Below are 16,405 nucleotides of genomic sequence, written 5' to 3'. Positions count from 1 at the left end.
CAGAAAGCCAGTCCCTGAATCAATTTTAGAGTGGCTGGTGAGGCAAGCAGAGATCCAAGACACGGATTTAATGAGGGCTGAGGCAGTTCAGATCTCTGACCACACCAGCCCAGCCCAACTGGAGGGTTCAGAAGCATTGTTATGTACACAGCCAAGGGTTCCAACCCTCTTCCAGAGCCAGGAAGGACAGTCTGTGGAGCAGATAGGGAAGATCCTTCTCACTTTTAAGACAGACCATCAAAATGGTCTCTTAAGCCAAATCACCAGGTACAGTCCTGGCAGAGCCAGGGGCTGTGTGCAGGGAACACAGAGCGGTGACAGCTCACGGCCAGGTAGGATGCAGCTGAGCCAGTCCTGGTCTCTGTGTCTCAAAAACCCCTTCTGCCCCTCTGGAAAACTGAGACAAGATGAGCTGTTCTAGCAGAGTTCCTACCCCACAGGGCATTGGCCATGCTGCCCTTCCTGAGTGTGAGGCACAGCACTGAGCTCTGCAAGGATGACCTGTGATGCACAGAGCCAGGTGGAACACACAGAGGAAAGAAAGGATAGATGTGCAGCTGATGCCAGGGAGGACCAAAGGGAACGAAAAACCATGGCAGAGAGGGGGAAGAGACTGCTTTGTGCAAGGGCTGAAATGCGTGTGAGGAACATTAGCTGCAAATTATACCAATTACTGTGAGAAAAATGCTTCGGCTCAAGATGAAAATGCCGTGTCTGAGGCAGCACAAAAATGAACCATGTACTGACCGTCAGCCCAGGCCACCACGTGACCGGTTTTGAGGGAAGGAGGGAAGGGACTGAGGGTTGGAGTATTGCAATTATGGCAAATCAAACCTACTGGGAAATGGCTCAATTAAGGGTTTTAAAACACAGGACATAAGAGGCAGGACCAGGTGCGACTGTTCCTCTAAGAAGAAAAACAAGTGCTTTCTTGACTCAAGGCTTTGATTGCCTGAACTACAATAAAAACAGCTTTTTTATTTTTAAGGGCTCTTGTCAATCCTGATGAGACAGGACCTCCTCACTCCTGTATTTGTGCTCCAATTCCCCTCTGGAAAGGCACATTCACACTGTACATTCTGGCTCAGAAAGGAAAGCTGGTTGGTCCCAGGTGACACCTGAACCCTCTGCTGAGCATCAGGAGCAGGTCCCAAGGCCACCAGCACCCCTGCACTGTCCTTGAGACACCACAGTTTGGGGCAGGAGGGGACACATCCCAAGGGGCAGAGGGAACTGCCTCACATTGCTCCCCATGGCCCCAGGTCCCACCATCAGGTTTCTGCCCCTGGTCCCTGCTGGGTGCCAGACACAGCTTTCCTTGGGTCACCCTGTGGTCCCCATGCCAATTCTTGTCACCCCCTGGCCCAGGGGAGCCCAGTACAGCCCAGTGTCACCAGCTTCTCCTGCTGACTCCCCACATAGCTCAGTCACCTCTCAGGGGTCAGGCTTGAGAAGAAATACTTACTGCCTTCGCTCTGGTTGTCCTTGTTCGAGTTGTACACCTGGAAAACACAAGAGGAAAGTATTATGAGGACCTGGGCTCCAGCTGGGAAGGGCCTGCTGACATGCCTGGTGTCACCCCAATGGTGTCTGCTGCCAGGACCTGCCTCCACCTCCCCCAGCAACGAGGTCCCCAAAGACCACCATGACTTTCTGCACCCAAAGGCCGCAGCTCTGGAATTGTCATAAAATAATAACTAGGACAGGACTTACAACAAGAGAATGCAAATGGGATGGACCAGGTAAAACCAGAACTACAGGGCTTTTTAAACAAAATGAAGGTGGGGTTGGACTAGATGACCTTTAAAGATCCCATCCAAGCCAGACTATTCCATGATTCTATGACTCCTCTTCTAAAAGACACACATTAAGGAGATATAACCTTGGAGCAAAGCAGGCAATTCCCTTACGGGCATTACAGGAATCTCTGGTAGGTGCAGCTCAGACACTGAGCAAGCAGCCACCCTCTTCAGGTACTTACAGCCTGAGCAAATGAGTCAGGCAAAGAGTACAAGAGGAAAAGAAATGTCATTAACTTAGAGAGGACATGAAGTGCAGCAGGATGAGGCAATGCATCCAGCACTGCCCGCAGCAGAGCCACCGCCGGACTCCATCCCAAGCCTCTCCAGCCTTCAAATATCAGTGCTCCTTCTCCCATCCTGATCACTACTACAGCCTGGCTACTTGAGACGAAAGTGATGTTTCAGTGGATACAACTAAAAGGGGAAAAACACAGGCAGAAGGTTTTAATCATGGTGTGAGGGCGGTTTAAAAGCCCAGCATAATGCCAAGAGCAGCTGTAAGAAGATCAGCCTTAGACAGGTTGTATTTCTCCAGCTCAACAGAGTAAAATGGCTTAAAATAATCCTTCAGTACTCAGAGTCCCTACAGGAACACACACATTCCCCCCCCAGAGCTCCAGCAGCATCCCAGCTGGAGCTGACCGCTGCACCATCCATAGGACAGGACAAAAAGCCGATGCAGGCTGTTGGAGCTGCATCGCTCACACCCTTCCTCTGCTGGGAACAGGGCTGGAAGCCCCTTCCATAGGGAGCCCGGCACAGGGAGCTGCCTGCATCACATGCTTCCTCTCAAAATAGCCGGGGGGGGAAGGAAGGTTTCCAAAGGCCGTGTTGACAGCAACACACCGGCAGCAACAGCCGCACAGCCTCGGCAGCGGGGACGGGAGAGGCGCCGGGCTGCAGGCTCGGCATTCCCTCCACGGGATCCCAATCCCTGACACTAACACTGAAAATGGGAGGGTCTGTGCTCCCAGCGGTGTCCCTGCTGCTGGGATCTCCCCTAGGAACTCCAGCAGAAGGATGAGGCTGAGGAGTTGACTGTGGTGTCCTCAAAGGTTCAGTGCCAGCGGCAGCCGGGCACGCGCTGTTCACCACAGCAGAGCTCACCGTGGTGCCCCAAAACCAGCCCAACACCCCCACCACCCAAACCAAAAACACCCCAAAAAGGTTGTGTGTCACACAGCATGTCACCATTTGGGCACATAAACAGATTCTTTCCTTGCAGGTCACTCAAACGCAGGCTATTCCTGTGCTCTCCTGCCTGTCTGGGCACCAGCCAGAGGGCAGCAGGACACCTTGGATCAGATCTGCCACCCAGGACACGCTCTGGGAAGCACAGATCTAATGGAATAGCTCAAAACCAGGGGTTTGGGCAGAGACCGACCCTTCAATGCTAATTCCTAGGATATTTCCAAGGAACACCTTTCCCCTCCCTCCCTCTCAGGGCACTTGGCTATGCAATGCAAGACCAACTAGAGACAATTAATTGCAGGAGAAAATCCATCAGGCCACATCTGGCAAGCGGGGGATGATTCAGCAGCAAAACCAGCTGCAGTCAGCATGTGAGTTTTCCTCTAGGAACAGTGTTTATATCAAGAAAATAAAATATGTGAAAAGAGGGAAGGAAACCACTCGTTGGTTCCCCTGCCCATGGTACTGCCCAGCAGCCCCAGCCATGGTGTCAGCCTTCCCTAAGGAGGTTTTTCTCTCCAGCCTCTGTTGAAGGGACCAGGGACAAAGCCTGAGGTGACTCTACTCAAAGGCTTGGAGACACATGGCCCTTCCTTGGGATCACAAGCGGGCTTCGTGCCCTGGCTCACCCCAGACATACAGGTAACACTATATACAGTGAAGGATGGGGCTTGGAGCAAGCTGGTCTAGTGGAAGATGCCCTTGCATATGGCAGGGGGTGGAATGAGACAAGCTTTAAGGTCCCTTCCAGCCCAAACCATCCTGCTCGAGTCATGGTGCACAGCACCTCAGATACAGGGAGATCATCACCCTGTGCATTCGCTGTTCCAGTTTGGATCCATAAAACAATAGAGATTGTTAATCACCAGAGACTGCTCCTAAAACAAGGGAAAAGGGCAGGTAAGGAAACAACATGCTTATGCCATTAATTGCAAAGTGTGCACACAACGAGAAGGAAGTTTCATGCAGAGGTCAAGTGCAACCATAAAACAAGGAGATACTGTGATCCTATATCCATCTTATTGAGGACAAACCTTTAATCCATCATCTGTGTTAATCCATTAACACTACTCTACATCATCAGGGTTTTAAACAAGCCTCAAATCTGTAATATCCTTTTGTTTTCCAAGAAAAGCATTACTTTTTAAAATAAATACTTTTCCTATACTGCCTCAAATCTTTTGGAGAGCGATTTTTCAGGATAAGAGAAAGTTTCAAAGTTTGAGGAAGGGGCTGCTGTGTAAGAGGTCCAAGAAGTCCAAGAGTGAGGCTTGTCCAGTGCCCCAAAGGTCACATCTGCCCCCTTGACAACCCCTTGGGCTCCTGCCCAGCTTGGCTCTCGGGATGTTAATATTCTATTCTTTCCAAAACAGCTCTGATAACATGCTTACATGCTTACAGGCTTAAAGCACAAGGATGCTTCTGAAGATTAAGCCTCACATATAAGACAGTCAGTTGATGGACCAACCTCCCCCTGTGGAAGGGTGTGGAATTTTAAAGAGGTTCCTTCTATTCCCTACACTACACACACAGCACCAAGACTGGGCCTGCAGCACCTCTTGTCCCAGGAGAGATGGGCAGCCAGCCGGGAACACATGGTCCTGGAAAACCTCTTCTGGACCCTCTTCCAAACAACTGCCAAGGGCTGGATTTGATTTTTTTTCCCACCCAACATCCTCTCTCTTGCATGTCTGCATACAATTCCCATGCTCATGTTGGCTGTGGGCTGCCTCACACAGGATACAGCACCGGGACATGGGGCTCCGACGCAAAGGGATGGCACAGTGACACCTCACAGGGTGACAGCACCCAACAAACACCCAACGTGGGAGGGCTGCCAAGGACAGCAAAAGGCCAGGCAGGAGCTCTGCAGACACACACATCACCCAGCGTCGAGCCAGACAATAAAATACCATTAAATAAGTGTATTTTTATACCCACACGCTGTTTTCCTGTTGTTAACACACTTTGGAGAAAACAGACCTAAACCCAGGAAGCTTGCAGTGGAATAAAAAGCTTCTTTCACTTTTCAGTATTAGTCACGGACAAAGGGTGGGAAATCTGAGGGAAAGAACATCACTCAGAGGTGAAGGGTCCATGTCCCACAGACACGTGTGGGAACAGGCTGGGTTATAAAACTCAGAACTGGGGCTAGTGACTAACGTGCAGACAAATCCCTGCCCTGCAGCACTGCGATGCTTTAACATCACCCTCTCACTAATTATTCCCATTTTGAGTGTATCTTCAGAGTCAAAATATCTTTACTAGGCAGTTTCAGAAGTGATGTGTATAGAAAAAATATATATTAACCTAATGAAAAATCTGCAGACCTTGATGACTTGAATTTAGTTTCCTAAATTCATACTGTAGATGGCCAAATATCCTGAACAAAACCAGATTGTATCTTTTTTTTATCAGAAGAAGTTACTGTTGTTTCATTCCTGTAGGATCACTGCTGTTTGGAGGTTTAAACAAGGCCTTTATGAGTTATTATTGAAAAATTCTAAGATGCATCTCTAAGTAATCCAGAAGGATAAATTTTATAAGAGCACAACAGCAGTTGCAACTCATGACTACTTTGACACTTGCACTATGCTCAATTATGAACTTGATATTTAAGATAATTCATCAAAAAACAAGTTATTTCCTTTGGTGAGATTATTTCACCAAATATACACTTCCTATAAAATGAGGAAATGGTTTTATAGGGATGATTAAGAGGTCTGCAATGTTCAAAGGTGTGCTAGAGGAACACATAGCCTGGGAAGCACCACCAGCCATCCTGCTCCCTCGGAGCCGGTGATTTGAGCCAGAGGGTAACTCACTCACATCCACCTACAGCCACAGCCAAGTGCTTGCTCCTCAATCCACGTCCCCAACTTCATGTGCACCAAAGTTTGGGCAGAGACAGCAACGGAGACACTGCATCTGCTCCTGCCCCCTCCAAATTCAGTCCTGCCATGACCACACATACACACAACACTGGAGCTGTGGGTAACTCAAACATCAGCTGTGGATTTTCCTAATCAGAAATGCTCTAAGAGCCATCATTCAGAGCTTAAAATACCCTTACAGTCACTGACAGTCACCATCAGGAGCCTAAAACACCTCTAGAGACACCATCCAGAGCCTAAAATACTCTATAGACACCAACAGTGACCACACAAAGCCTAAAATACTTCCACGGGCACTGATGCCCACCATCCAGAGCCTAAAATAGTCCTACAGCCACTATTCATCATCTGATGGCACTTTCTGCTTGTGCACAAATAAACCAAGAAGAATCTGATCCATCAGTTTTCCAACCTGATCCTAAATAAATCACACATGTGAGTGTGCAAAGGGCAAATGGGTGTGTGGGTGGTTTGGGATGAAACTGGATTGTGGGAAAAGAAAAGGAAAAGGAAGTAGCTGGGGGTTGGAAGGGGAACTACGAAAAGATGATGTTAGGTAATTTAATGTTTGTTTCCTCATTTCAGGGGTCACACTGTTGCCCATGGTGTCCATTTACCTCCACAAGACATAGACTGTGCTCTCTTAAGGCACTTGTAGGGGTGCCATGAACCTTCTGTGAACACATATTTCATACAAAAAGCAAATTCTCATTTAAAATTTAAAATCCAAAATGGCCCAACCTAAGCTGCATCCCTTGGAGGTTGCACAGTGTTTAGCAGAGTTCCAAAAATCCTTCAGGTTCCAACATCAGCATGAAATTCTGCACAATGGCTAAAATCTAGAGGAAAGAATTGTCCAGTTTCTCAGAGGGAACAGGGATTTAAGGAAAGCCTTGGAGACCAAGAGGCCAGCAGACCTGGTTTGGAAGAAGTGAAACCTCCATCTGAGAAGGATTTCAAGCACTATACCCTGGAGTGGAAGATTCGACCTCACACTTCTTTCACTTGTGCCGGGACCTTCCCTTCAATCCAGACTTTCCATTTGGACTATCAGAAGGGGCCAGTCCTGCCAGAATTCCCTGGTCTCCCTGGAGAAGCACAGTGTTTGCAAGGCCCAGAGCAATGGGAGGAAATGCTGCAGTATTATGCAATTTCCTTGTGATTCATATTCAGAAATCCTCAAAACAACCAGGAACGAATCTTTCGACTTTCAGCTCAGAAGATGCACAAGCCAAAAGGGTATAAATAGATATTCTCTCAGATTTGGTAGCCCAAGTGGTTTCCCAGCCACCCAGGATGGGCTGGGAAGATATGGGCAGGAGTAGCACAGACATTCCATGTGGGTGTTTTGTAACCCTTTTATAAAAGAAAAGGGAAAATGGGTTGAAAACCAGGCTGGTGTCCAGCCATTCTGACTGACTCAGCTGGTGCTGGGGGGTGTCTGCAGCACCCCAAGTACCCTGGAGCTCCAGCAGAGCCCCTGCACAAGGCTTCACTCAGCCCAGCATTGGGAAACACGGGATGGAACTCTCATACATCCCTTTTCCCACCCGTTAATTGCCCGACAACAGAAGATCCACTTGGAACAAGTCTTTCCTCTTAATGTCTTCCTCACTCGGACACCAGCGATGCACCTGATCGTGTCCCCGCACTCCAGAGCATATCCCACAGAGAGCCATATCCATGGTGCACACAGGGATGCCCAGAGTGGGGCCAGAGCCTCTGACCACCCAGGGAGACCTTCAGAGGATGGCATAAACAAGCCTGGGGAGGGGAGGACACCCTATATCCTGTCCCCGCAGCAACAGGGAAGAGGGAAGAGGAAAGAGGAAGGATAGAAAGGAATAAAGGAGAAGAGAAGAGTGAGATGGCACAGGTATGTGCCACGCCAGGATCCTCTGCACCTGACACCCGCGCTTGGCACAGCACTGCAGAGATGCTGCGTTGGGACACAGCCCAGTAGCAGGATCCCAGCAAAGCAGGGCAGATCATGTACAAAAAGCCTATTTCCTTATTAAAAGCAGGACACCTGGCAACCTTGATGAAATCAGCCCTTGTTTCTGGCTCTGCCTTATCAACCCTGTTCTATTTTTGTCCGACAGCCAGGTTTTTGTAGTACAAGCAGGATTTTCAGAGCTAGACTACACTGTGTTGTGGTTAGAAATAACCTTCCTTGCTCTGCGAGCCAGAAGGATACCGATAGGAGTATGATCTCTCCCAGCCCACATCCCTGCAAACCTCCCTGCAGTGGCAGGGGAGGAAAAAATATGCCTTGCTTCCCAAGTGGAGAACTTGGCAGGGCAGCAGAAACCCACTGTGAAATGCTGGTTTATGTCATTCAGACGAGGCTGTTCATTTGGAAGAGGGTGGCCAGGGACCCTGGCAGCTCCTTCCTTCCTTCCTTCCTTTCCTCACAACCTACTGTTCATCACTGTCAGAGTCATCTCCCACCTTGTGTCCCCCTTTCTGTCTCCTCCTCCTTCCTTCCAACATAAATTTCAGCTCATAACTCACACTCTGGGCCTGATTAAAAGACGAAGAAAAGAAGTCTATCAGAAGTGAAGCATCTGGGGGCTTGAATCCTCTACACGGGTCTTGCTCTCCTGTCTCTCGGAGCTGAACTAAAGGATGGTTCTAATTAAAAACAAGCCCACGTTTTATTACAAGTGCAGGCATTCCCAAGGGCCTCCGGAGCCGAGGCCGGCCGGGCTCCCTGCCAGCCAGCTGGGCTGCTTAGCTCAGCTCAGTTATATAACCCACCATGTTTGTCACCCAAGGAAACAATTACCTGGGTCAAACTAAGGGAAAAAATTACCTGGGTCAAACTGTCAACTTCCCATGTGTAACTGCAGAAAGGGAATCCAGCAGCACCTACTCTGGGGGTTATGTGGAAGCAACAGAGCAGAGCATGTCAGATATATGGCAGCCTCAGAATAACGCAGCTAAAGGTCAACTGCTTCAGTAAAATACATTTTTGGAATAACTAAAGCGCCTAAAGTTTCCCAGAGCAGCATTTTTAGGCAAGTCCAGAAGAGCAGATATGTTGGGATCACTCGAATGACTGATTAAAACTGAAAACTTCTATTAGTCTAAGCTTCCCCTAAGTTTTCTAGGATGCTTGAGCAACAACTTGCACATCCTCCTCCAGCAGCTCTGCCCTGGAGCCCAGCCAGCCCCAGCCAGCACACACACCCTTCCTCCTCCCAACGTCTGCTGACAAACACAGGCTCTCAACACATCAAAACCAGCCTAATTTTAAATGGCAGTGTCATCTTTATTTTTAAAATAACTGTAACACAGCCATGCCTGGCGCTCCTCCTCTGTGAAAGAGGTTTGACACTGCCCGGGTGTTCCGAACAACGCTGGTGGCTTAGTGCCAGCACTGGTTAAACTACCACTGGCTGCTGGTTTAAACACTGTGCAGTCCTTGAGCTGAGACCACTGTCAGTCCCCCGTTTGCACAGCTGTTGGTGGGGGACACCTGGGTCAGCCACGTGGCTGAGGCTCTGGGAAAGGCAGCAGAAAGGGGACACAATTCCATCATTCTGCTCCCAGGGAGACCCCTGTGAGCCCAGGGTGGCTGCAGAGGGTTTCTCAGAGCAGCCCTGGGACACAGCACAGGGTTCCTCCCCGGAGCTGGGAGCCAGCCCGACGGAGGCTTAAATGGTGGTTGTCCCTCTCCAAAACTGCAGCAGGATGTTTACCCCCTTCCAGACAGAACCTGAAATTCTACAAAACTAATAACCTTTCTGGGAAATCACTCACCCCAGCACGTACCCAGCACTCACAGCTGCACAGCACTCGTGAGCAGCATTTCTACCATGTGGCATCCAACAAACACTGGTTGAGGGACAGCGTGGGACATGTCTACCTGCACACTGGTGTGGCCTGAGCCTGTTGCCTGCTGGCTCGGGCTCCTGATCCCAATCCTGCTCCTGCCAGAGCCAAGCTTCCCAGCTCCACATAGGGATCTGCCAGAAATGGCAAATCAAGGGTGGAACAACAGAGAGACCAGAAGGACAGAAATAAGATGATTAAAACAGAGTTTCAAAGGACAGACCTTCTCTTGGGGCTGCAGCTGGGAGACGAAAAACCCCTGGGTCATGGACAGTGGTGGGGCTGCAGCAGGACAGGAAATTACTGCTTAAAACCAAATGTAAGAACCAAATGTAAGAACCAATAAAGTAGGAAATAAAGGAAGAGGGCAGTTTTGCAACTCATTGTACAATGAAACATTCACTTTAATTTTTAATTTAAAGTAGGAAACAATACTCTTAATAGTCTATTCAAATTGGCAGGGGAGTTTGTTCTCCTAAAAACAAGCTATTCCCTGAATTTCTACATGTTTCTTGAATTGCCTGATCAAATAATTCTAAGCAGAGGTGATGAAGAGCAGAGAGGAAAGCAAAGCGAGCACACACTCTTTGATCTGTCACTCCAGCCAAGGCTCTGTGCCTCCCTACATTGGTGCCAGCACAGCCAAAGGGTGGACAGCAAGTTCTCACCAAACTATGCAACGAAATCCCTGGATGTAACCCCTCTGCACCCTTCCCTTAGGCTGGTTCACCTCTCCAGGCCCAGACTCACAAACAAGTTGCCACACGCAGCTGATCCGTCCTGTTCCACACACTGTGCTGCAATCCAGGTTCAATTAACCACCATTCCCCAGGAACTCTGCAAACTCAACCCACCTCTCACCACCACGCTCACCTCTGGCCTGAACCCCCAAAACAATAAACCCATAGTGCAGCAAAGCTGGTGGGTGTCCCACAGGGGAGATGAGTGTTGTATGATGCCCTGTGGATCATTGATGGGACCTACACTCACATCCCCATTCTCACCCCTCTGCAAGTTTCCCTTGCGGGGTATCAGCAGTGACACAACATGGGAGGAGACGTGCAGCAGAGCCAACATCATCTGCCAAAGGGAGAGTGAAACCCAGCTGGTCTCCTGGGACCAAATGAACCCATTTTCAGGCAAAGCCAAATGTTCGTAGCCAATTTCTGCAGCACAGACCCCCAAGGAAGAGCAAGGAATGCATTAAAGAAATTATGAGGTATTCACAGGAGAGCTACTGCTCTACTCCTGCACATCCCCAACAACACAGCGGGAAGAAGAGGTCACAAACTTGCCAAAACTGGGTGGCACAGCACTTTTAGGTGTGTAAAAGCAATCCAGAGGGCTCTTTTCTCTTTTAAAAATCATCTAGAATGCTTCTCTCAGTATTGTTCTCTCTGTCAGCCAAGTAGCTTAAGAAAAGGACAAAACCTGCCAGCCTGCAGCCAGTGGTGACTGTGGCTGGGCGAGACGACAGCCAGTGAAGCAGCAGTTGTTGGAACCAGGAATAAAAGCCTGAAGTCAAGGCTTAAGACCTCACTGGCTTAAGTGCTTTAGAAACAAAATAAAAGCTTATGAACTCCATGTAAAGTTACTGTTATTACAGGCTTAAATGAGTTACCAAAGAGGGGAGGGAGAGGGAGGGAACAGTGAGAAGAGCATGTGATACAAGAACTAACATGGAATGTGATGTATCATTCCATCTGAAAGCTCCAGCTGATTCTCTGAGGATCCTCTGCTACCACCTTGTCTCCAAAAAAGACTAAGCATTTTTTGGGGCAATAATCTTGAAGTCTGGGATGCAAAAATAGGCCAAGCAGGAGCTCCCCTGGGCCAGGTTGGGGCCCAGTGGGACTCACCACCAGTGTGGCTCCACCAAGGCAGTGGTGCTGCACTGGGAGGCAGCACGGATGCTCCCAAAGCATGGAGAGACTGAGCTCCAGTTCAGGGAAAGTTCACTGGGTGAACTTAGAGATTAAGAGCAGGCAGAGCAGGGAAAAAACGTTCTGTTCAGCAAAGAGAGAGAGACAGGGAGATGAAAAAGCAACAATGGGAATGACTCAGGTCATGGAGAACAAAAAAAAAAAATTTGCTATAAGAAAACAAACCCAGGCAGGACGAAGGCCATGAAAACCTGCAAGATAAAGCGTACACAATAAAAACATCTTCTCCAGAAAGCTGACAAAAACACACGTCTGTGGGATCGGGAGCGTACAAAGATCAGCATGGAAAAGGTTGTGAGAAAACAAGCTGGAGAGACAGACACGGACCCAGCCCTGAGGAGAGCAGGGGGAAGAACACGGTGATCACTCCAACACTTGTCCATGGGCTCCCCGTGCAAAGAGAACTCAGCCAAAGACACCGTCTGTACAAAAAGATGCTCTGGGTGAGGATTTTTCTCTGACAACTTAGATGGAGTGAATTAAAAGGGTAAAGCAGATCTGCAGCTCCAGTGAGTCCCAGCCCAGTATGAGGGGGGTTGGGAAGGGGTGTGGTGGGTGCAAGGTTGTTCCCCAGCAGCCGCACGGGCGCTGGAACCAAAGTCCTTCAAGTTAATTTATTTTTTGAATGAGCCAAAATGACAGGAATGCCGAGGTTGAAAGCACTGGAGTGAGTTCAAAAGACATCATTTCCATTGGGAAATAAATCCCTCACCATTTTGTATAATTAGACAAGGAAAATGAAAAACAATTTCAGAAAGAATTCCCAGCAGCAATATCTAAGGAGGAGGCGGGACGTGCGTTGGGCAGGAATGTGGGGCTGGGCTCTGCTGTCACTGCTGGGCACACAAACACCACACAGCATCTCCAGAGTGGCAGGGGTGAAGGAGCTCCTGGACCACTGACCTGCTGTCCCACCAGGAGCGTGGCTGCGGAGCTGGGAACAGGATCACGGCATGGGGAGCTCCAGAGGCATCATCCCACCCATCACCACCAGCCTCAGTGCATGGCCAGAGCTCCTGGAGAGCCACTGCACCCAGCCCATGTGGACGAACCAACGGAGACCCTGAGTGGGAAACCCACAGGGAAGGGAGTCCTGCCCCACGGTCCCAGGCTGGCAGTGGGTGGAGAGATGCAACCACATTGCTGCTGCTTCACCTCTGCTCCTCTCACCAACCCAAACCCACCACCACTACCACCACCACAGCATGGCTCCCAGAACGGTGGCAGTGGTCACTGTGGAAGCACTCAGTCTCAGGTCGGGGGGGACATGGAGAGGCAGGGAGAGGGGAAAGACACCCACAGCTGTAGAGGGAGAAGCCCAGAGACCTGACAGGTTCTGAAGGTCTGTGTACCCTTCTAAAGGTCTCCTTCCCTCAGTGTACCCAGATTAAACGCTGCCATCCCAAAACTATTGGCTTCTTGTGTAGTGGCAGGAGGGAGAAGTGGCTCTGATTTGGGGTTGTGCCGGGTTTCAGGGATAAAGCTGGGAAGCAAGCGCTGTCCCCACCCCGAGCAGCCTAAATGCAGGAACTGGGGGCAGGCTCAGGGGGCACGTCCCTCCCTCAGACCTCCAGTCCCCGGGACAGGGGTGAGGGGCAGCCCCAGCAACGCCGCAGAGCCCGGGAGCGTGGGGGGGTCCTGGCCCAGCCCCACGTCACAAGTGCCATGAGTGGCCGGTCTCAGCTGCCATCTAGTGGGGAGCAGCTGCAGGGCACCAACATCTCTCCGGGCTGGCACAGAGTCTCAGAATCATTTACGTTGGAAAAGACCTCCAAGATCATCGAGCCCAACCTGTGACAGATCCCCACCTTGTCAACCAGACCAGAGCACTGAGTGCCACACACAGTCAATCCTTTAACACCTCCAGTGGTGGTGACTCCATCACCTCCCTCGGCAGCCCCTTCCAATGCCTGACAGCCCTTTCTAGGAAGAAATTCTTCCTGATGCCCAACCTGGACCTCCCCTGGCACAGTTTAAGGTCATTTCCTCTTGTCCTGTCCCTCGTTCCCTGGGAGCAAAGCCCGACCCCCAGCTGGCTCCCCCCTCCTGTCAGGGAGTTGTAGAGAGGGACAAAGTCTCCCTTGAGCCTCCTCTTCCACTCTAGCTACAGGCTTTGCAAGAAAGCCACAACCTTACCAAAATGCTTACCTTGTTCTTTGCCACAAAACACACTGTCTAATTTGTGCCTCTCCTAATCTTGCAGCCTACCACAACCACCATCAGCCAACATAGCTTTTATTCCTGACTCAGGTTCTAAGGAAGTTTCAGAATTACTCTGGCCTCCACCACCTGTATTTGCAAACTTCATCACCAGAGGAGAAAATCCATAGGAAACTGACCTCAGTATCTAAATAAAACCAAACACCACTGACCCGTCAGGGAGTTAGCAGTCTCTCCTATTTCCAGCTTCTGTAATACCAAAGAAAACCCAAAGTCAACATAGGGGGTTTATCCAAATTAATAACAAGTGGTAAGAGTTAACGGCGCAATGAGAGTTGTCTGGAGGCTGCTCCAGCTGTGAGATACAGCATAAATCTTCTCAAGTTGTGACAAATGTCTTGGCTAATGCAGCCACATTCTATGTTTAGATCTCACTAAGATGTAATTTGACATTTGGGTTTACTTTCTTCATTATAATTAGGAAACGAACTCCAGTCCACGTTAATCTCTTCACAGCCTGAATTTGCACATGGAATTACTGCCCCCACTGCGCCAAGCCTTCCCCACACTCAACAGTCAAGTCAAAACCAGACATCCTTTCCAGTAGGGTTCTTTGGTTACAGAAACACAGTGAAAGCATAGGATGGATATTTCTAGGAGTTTAAAGGTTAAATCCTTGTCTCTTGTTCAAGGAAATCTCTGTGGAGAGGTAACACACCACACCCTGGTGTTGCGAGATAAGAACCCAAACAGAACAGCCCACAACTCCATTTTTGATGGATGGAGGAGGATATCTAAGGACAAGGAGGTGCCTCATCTGTCAACACACACCACCTTCGTCAGTAAAGTGCCTCTTGGATCTGTTTCCATATGGGCTGCATTCCCATGGCTCCCACTCCACACCTGGAAGGCCAGTTTAAGCCATTAGCATTTAAGTGCCATGAAGTGTTGCATTAATGCGCAGCCACAACCCCTGACACGCTGGATGAGCAGGCTGCCCTCAGCTGATGGGCACGATAGAGAGGAACAGCAACACACAGGCGGCACGAAGACCTGCGTGTCTTTGAAGGAATTCTCATAACCACATTCTGGAACAGGATAATCCAGGCAGTCCTGTACTGGTTGCTCCACAGCTCCTTTCACATGCACAGCATTTTGCAAGCACCCAAAATCTCTGTCTGCACCTCTACAGAGTGGCTCTGCTCTTGTGTCACATCCTGGTAACATCTACAGGTCAACACACAACTGGATGACCATATTCTGGCAGCTCTTGCTGCAGGTGACTGGGTTTCCCATCCCTGCAACAGCAGCTCCCAGCAGAGGTGGGCAGTAGGAAGCAGGTGAGCAGGCTGGAGGAGGACAAGGCTCCACTCAGACTGGGAGCAACAATGTACATTTTGCTTCTGAAGAAATGGAAAATATTATCTATTTGGTCTCGGGGTGCAACAAGAATCAAAGCAGGGGTTCATTTAAGAGGGATCAAGACAGCTGGCACCCGGAGCTGGAGAGGGTTGTCTCAGTACAGCTTTCCCAGGGCTCAAGAGTCAAGGTGGAGGAGCTGGCTGGTCATCCCAAGCAAAGGTTTCAACAGGTGATTGAAAAAGGGAGCAGAGGCTGTCACAGATTCATCGAATCATGGAATGGTTTGGATTGGAAGAGGCCTTAAAGTTCATCCAATCCCAACTCCCTGCCATTGGCAGATATCTTACACTAGACAATGCTGCTCCGAGCCATGTCCAACCTGGCCTTGAACACTTCCAGAGATGGGGCAGCCACAGGTTCTCTGGGCAAGTGAAAATTCAAACAGAAGAGGTTCAGTCAGGGGACGAGGAGGCTGGGGAAGCAGCCAGGTTTGAGCCCAGGCAGGCTGTGCCCTCTCCTCCCTTGGATACTCTCAGGTCCCAACCAGGTAACACCCCGAGCAACCTGCTTTGAGCAGGAGGTTGGACTAGAAACCTCATGAGCTCCCGTCCTACCTGAATTACGTGATGGATCTAAAATTCCAGTCTGGGACCTGGCTGTAATCCACAATGCAATCCTTTCCCTGAAATGCAGGGCAGCAGCCTCCCACACCTAGCCTCCTGATCTCTGAACCGCTGCATGTTCTAAAAGCAAGTGCTTGACTAAGCCCAGCACGTGGTTTCCAGCACTCTCCGAACAACCCCACGTATCCACACCTCACCTGGCTTCAATGAACATTTTCTGTGGTAAATAAGAACCTTTCCATGGATTTGGGGGGATTTGCTCAAACCAGTACCAGTCTGTGGCAGTGGGTTGTGCTGGGATCTGACACCCTGCTTGCCACATGGACTCCACTCCAACTGCCAGAGCCTGACTCGAGCCTGGAGCACAGACACCCAACTCCAAACCACACGAGCTGTCATGGAACAGCCTGGGCTGCTCTGGCTCTGTGCACGGCTTCTTTCCGTGTCCTGATATGCTTTTGGCCACGCCAAGGAATGAAGGTCACAGGCTGATGTCTTGGCTGCTCAGTGTTGCTGTGTGTGCCATGGGAGAGCCCCCATGCCGAGCCAGGACGGGCCACACCAGTACCTGCACCCTCCGAGGGACCCGCTTG

The 16,405-nt window shown here is 49.8% G+C and overlaps 1 protein-coding gene across 1 annotated transcript in view; it reads right to left on the bottom strand.

Moving 5' to 3' along the window:
• Positions 1 to 16,405, bottom strand: part of ARHGAP26 (Rho GTPase activating protein 26) — a 92,979-nt gene that overhangs the window by 57,356 nt on the left and 19,218 nt on the right. The window contains exon 11 of the mRNA XM_029960282.1: positions 1,466 to 1,502. Within this exon, the coding sequence (XP_029816142.1) occupies positions 1,466 to 1,502 (37 nt within the window). The remainder of the gene's footprint in view (positions 1 to 1,465; positions 1,503 to 16,405) is intronic.

Source organism: Manacus vitellinus, unplaced genomic scaffold (assembly GCF_001715985.3).
Source record: "Manacus vitellinus isolate BGI_N305 unplaced genomic scaffold, ASM171598v3 scaffold_25_pilon, whole genome shotgun sequence".
Taxonomy (NCBI): Eukaryota; Metazoa; Chordata; class Aves; order Passeriformes; family Pipridae; genus Manacus; species Manacus vitellinus.
Note: the sequence above shows the minus strand (reverse complement) of the source record. Positions and strands in the feature narration are given on the sequence as shown.